This window comes from Dendropsophus ebraccatus, unplaced genomic scaffold (genome assembly GCF_027789765.1).
Source record: "Dendropsophus ebraccatus isolate aDenEbr1 unplaced genomic scaffold, aDenEbr1.pat pat_scaffold_1977_ctg1, whole genome shotgun sequence".
Classification (NCBI taxonomy): Eukaryota; Metazoa; Chordata; class Amphibia; order Anura; family Hylidae; genus Dendropsophus; species Dendropsophus ebraccatus.
In genome coordinates, this window is record NW_027209414.1 from 1 (window position 1) to 5,058 (window position 5,058).

General features: G+C 57.5%; 1 protein-coding gene across 1 annotated transcript; it reads left to right on the forward strand.

Moving 5' to 3' along the window:
* Positions 1 to 650: 650 nt before the first annotated feature.
* LOC138775738 (protein scribble homolog) lies at positions 651 to 5,058 on the forward strand (the record flags this gene model as incomplete). The annotated part of the gene is made up of 4 exons (XM_069956016.1): positions 651 to 971; positions 2,279 to 2,359; positions 4,418 to 4,678; positions 4,969 to 5,058. Coding segments are annotated over 4 exons (753 nt in total), but the record flags the coding sequence as incomplete, so codon positions are not given.

The following is a 5,058-nucleotide window of genomic DNA, read 5'->3' on the forward strand; positions in this document are numbered from 1 at the left end:
GTGGTGTTACAGGTAGAGAATACAGTGCTGTGTCGTGTTACAGGTAGAGAATACAGTGCTGTGTGGTGTTACAGGTAGAGAATACAGTGTGCTGTGTGGTGTTACAGGTAGAGAATACAGCGTGCTGTGTGGTGTTACAGGTAGAATATACAGTGCTGTGTGGTGTTACAGGTAGAGAATACAGTGTGCTGTGTGGTGTTACAGGTAGAATATACAGTGCTGTGTGGTGTTACAGGTAGAGAATACAGTGCTGTGTGGTGTTACAGGTAGAGAATACAGTGTGCTGTGGTCACCAGCCACAGGTCATAGAATGTCATCCTGAGAACAGGGAGTATTCTGCCTGACCTGAACGGACTATCCAGATCTCATAGACACCAAGCAGGGAGGGGAGCGCTCTGTCACCCCCTGCTTGTTCTTCTGAGCACTCGCACCCCTAGAACATGTCATGTTTTATACTCCAGTCACATCTAGAGCTGCATTCCGAATTCTGCTGTGTATCATACTGGCGCATGCTGTGTACAGATACTGAATCCCTGACATTGCCCTTACACATGTCGGGGAGCCACAGACCGATGTAACAGCAGAATAGTAAGTGCAGCTCTGGAGGTGACAGGAGTATGATGTGGTTATGTGACTTGTACCTGTGACAGGTGAATGGCGTGGACCTGCACAACGCTGAGCATCACATGGCGGTGGAGGCACTGCGCAGCTCCGGGAGTTCAGTCTCTATGACTGTGCTGAGGGAGCGGATGGTGGAGCCTGAGAACCCGATCACGGTGACGCCCTTACGCCCTGAAGACGATTATAATCCCCGGGAGAAACGCGTTGTTGTTCCCTATGCGGAGGAAGAGGAGGAGGCCCCGCCCACTCGAAACCAGCGCATCTCCACCTGTCTGATCCGAAACGATAAAGGATTGGGGTTCAGCATTGCCGGGGGTGTCGGCAGCACCCCCTACAGGGTGGGAGACACAGTGAGTATAACGGCTTAGCAGGGGGAGCAGACCTTGTGGTATCAGTGCAGGGGGAGCAGACCTTGTGGTATCAGTGCAGGGGGAGCAGACCTTGTGTGGTATCAGTGCAGGGGGAGCAGACCTTGTGGTATCAGTGCAGGGGGAGCAGACCTTGTGTGGTATCAGTGCAGGGGGAGCAGACCTTGTGTGGTATCAGTGCAGGGGGAGCAGACCTTGTGTGGTATCAGTGCAGGGGGAGCAGACCTTGTGTGGTATCAGTGCAGGGGGAGCAGACCTTGTGTGGTATCAGTGCAGGGGGAGCAGACCTTGTGTGGTATCAGTGCAGGGGGAGCAGACCTTGTGTGATATCAGTGCAGGGGGAGCAGACCTTGTGTGGTATCAGTGCAGGGGGAGCAGACCTTGTGTGGTATCAGTGCAGGGGGTGCAGACCTTGTGTGGTATCAGTGCAGGGGGAGCAGACCTTGTGTGGTATCAGTGCAGGGGGAGCAGACCTTGTGTGGTATCAGTGCAGGGGGAGCAGACCTTGTGTGGTATCAGTGCAGGGGGAGCAGACCTTGTGTGATATCAGTGCAGGGGGAGCAGACCTTGTGTGGTATCAGTGCAGGGGGGAGCAGACCTTGTGTGGTATCAGTGCAGGGGGTGCAGACCTTGTGTGGTATCAGTGCAGGGGGAGCAGACCTTTGTGTGGTATCAGTGCAGGGGGAGCAGACCTTGTGTGGTATCAGTGCAGGGGGAGCAGACCTTGTGTGGTATCAGTGCAGGGGAGCAGACCTTGTGTGGTATCAGTGCAGGGGGAGCAGACCTTGTGTGGTATCAGTGCAGGGGGAGCAGACCTTGTGTGGTATCAGTGCAGGGGGAGCAGACCTTGTGTGGTATCAGTGCAGGGGGAGCAGACCTTGTGTGGTATCAGTGCAGGGGGAGCAGACCTTGTGTGGTATCAGTGCAGGGGGAGCAGACCTTGTGTGGTATCAGTGCAGGGGGAGCAGACCTTGTGTGGTATCAGTGCAGGGGGAGCAGACCTTGTGTGGTATCAGTGCAGGGGGAGCAGACCTTGTGTGGTATCAGTGCAGGGGGAGCAGACCTTGTGTGGTATCAGTGCAGGGGGAGCAGACCTTGTGTCATCCCACTGAGGTCTCTGATTAATTTTGTTGGCCTGTAGGGGGCGTCCCTTGAGTGTCTGGGGTCCTGTTATGTGACACCTCCCGTCCTCCCACCTGACCTGGTCCTGGGATATTTTGGGAAGGCTCCGTCCGGTCTACCCGGCAGCACACGATCAGTATAATCTGTGTATACTCCTTTTCTTCCAGGGTATATTCATTTCCAGGATCGCTGAGGGTGGAGCCGCACACCGGGACGGAACCCTTCAAGTCGGTGACCGGGTCCTGTCTGTAAGTAATCACCGTATTGATGGTAATAATGGCTGTCATGCTGCCGTCCCCTGTAACCAGCCCCCCTAAAGATCGTGTGGCACAGAGGGTGCAGTGTCCCAGCCGCCCTGCAGAGGACACTGCTGCCGCTCTTACATAGATCTGATCTGTGCTGCTCAGAGGACTCTGCAGGTGGAGCAGACTCTGTTCCCTGTGAGCAATGGTCAGGAGTGCAGGTGGAGCTGCAGTCTTTGCGGTCAGTAGTGCAGGTGGAGCCGCAGCCTTTGGGGTCAGTAGTGCCGGTGGAGCCGCAGTGTTTGGGGTCAGTAGTGCTGGTGGAGCGGCAGTCCTTGGGGTCAGTAGTGCAGGTGGAGCCGCAGCCTTTGGGGTCAGTAGTGCCGGTGGAGCCGCAGTGTTTGGGGTCAGTAGTGCAGGTGGAGCTGCAGTCCTTGGGGTCAGTAGTGCAGGTGGAGCTGCAGTCCTTGGGGTCAGTAGTGCTGGTGGAGCTGCAGTCCTTGGGGTCAGTAGTGCAGGTGGAGCGGCAGTCTTTGGGGTCAGTAGTGCCGGTGGAGCCGCAGTCCTTGGGGGTCAGTAGTGCAGGTGGAGCGGCAGTCCTTGGGGTCAGTAGTGCTGGTGGAGCTGCAGTCCTTGGGGTCAGTAGTGCAGGTGGAGCGGCAGTCCTTGGGGTCAGTAGTACCGGTGGAGCGGCAGTCCTTGGCGTCAGTAGTGCCGGTGAAGCAACAGTCTTTGGGGTCAGTAGTGCAGGTGAGCGGCAGTCCTTGGGGTCAGTAGTGCAGGTGGAGCGGCAGTCTTTGGGGGTCAGTAGTGCAGGTGGAGCGGCAGTCCTTGGGGTCAGTAGTGCAGGTGGAGCGGCAGTCTTTGGGGTCAGTAGTGCCGGTGGAGCGGCAGTCTTTAGGGTCAGTAGTGCCGGTGGAGCGGCAGTCCTTGGGGTCAGTAGTGCAGGTGGAGCGGCAGTCCTTGGGGTCAGTAGTGCAAGTGGAGCGGCAGTCCTTGGGGTCAGTAGTGCAGGTGGAGCGGCAGTCCTTGGGGGTCAGTAGTGCAGGTGGAGCGGCAGTCCTTGGGGTCAGTAGTGCAGGTGGAGCGGCAGTCCTTGGGGTCAGTAGTGCCGGTGGAGCGGCAGTCCTTGGGGTCAGTAGTGCAGGTGGAGCGGCAGTCCTTGGGGTCAGTAGTGCAGGTGGAGCGGCAGTCCTTGAGGTCAGTAGTGCAGGTGGAGCGGCAGTCCTTGGGGTCAGTAGTGCAGGTGGAGCGGCAGTCCTTGGGGTCAGTAGTGCAGGTGGAGCGGCAGTCCTTGGGGTCAGTAGTGCAGGTGGAGCGGCAGTCCTTGGGGTCAGTAGTGCAGGTGGAGCGGCAGTCCTTGGGGTCAGTAGTGCAGGTGGAGCGGCAGTCCTTGGGGTCAGTAGTGCAGGTGGAGCGGCAGTCCTGGGGGTCTCTGTGCTTCCTCATCCGCTCTCTAGCAGTCTTCAGTCTGTTAACAATTTCTTGTCCTCTCCTTCCTGCGGTCTCTTCTCTTCCGCTCCGGCCGGCTCTCTCTGGTGGTGGGACTCTCCTTCCATTGGTAAGAGTGTATACTGCCTAGTCAGAGCTGACCTCTGTGTGCTCTAATCCGCTGGACCATCGGCCTCCATCTTGTCTTCTCTATAGACATCACATTACTGACCTGCAGGAAGAGAGAGACCCAAAACTGCCTCCACATCTGCACTGACTGTCCCCCATCTCATGCCACCCCCCCCTGCACTGACTGCCCCTGCCTGCACATCTCATGCTCGCTCACACACACACACACACACACACTGACTGCCCCCAAACTGACCATCCCCCCCCCCCCCACACACACACACACTTACTGACTGACTGCCCCTGCCCCCATCTTATGCCACCCCCACTGACTGCACTAACTGGCCCTGCACTGACTACCCCCACACTGATTACCCACACACTGATTAACTGCCCCCCTCCCCCACTGACTGCCCCTCCATCTTTCAGGCCCCTGTATCTGCCTTGGGTAGGTAATTGTTTGGGATATCGCCGCTGACTCTATGGCTCTGCACATTGTTCTAGATCAATGGGGTAGACATGACAGAAGCCAGGCATGATCAGGCAGTAGCCCTGCTTACCAGCACCTCCCCCACCATCAGTCTGCTGGTGGAGAGAGAGCCCCCCCAACCAGGGGCCGAGACAGACCCGAGAGCATCACCCTCCCTGCACAGAGCCCGACCTCGCTCCCCACCGCCCCCTACAGAGACTGAGAATGGAGAGGGCGAGGAGGACGGCGGATCCCTGCGCAACCACAGCACTGCCGAAGACGAGTATCCCGTCGAGGTGAGGCGTCCGCGGGGTCCAGACACCTTTCAGGGGGGAAACATAAGGCTAAGGGTCTATGTACCTGGTGGGAGAATGGTGGTAAAGGCAAATTATAGGGGGCATTCGGGAGGGTTGGGGGTCCAAGCACATTACAGGGGGCACCGGGAGGGTTTGGGAGTCCAGGCACATTACAAGGGATATCGAGAGGGTTGGGGTCTCTATCTGGTGGGAGGATGGGGGTCAGCCACATTTGGTGTCAAGGCTTCATAAGTTGCTATTGACCAGAGTCCATCCCTTATCGTGTATAGGACATCTATCTGGTGAAGTCTGGCGGACCCCTGGGCCTCAGCATAGTGGGGGGCAGCGACCCATTCCAGCCATCCGTTTGGAATCCATGA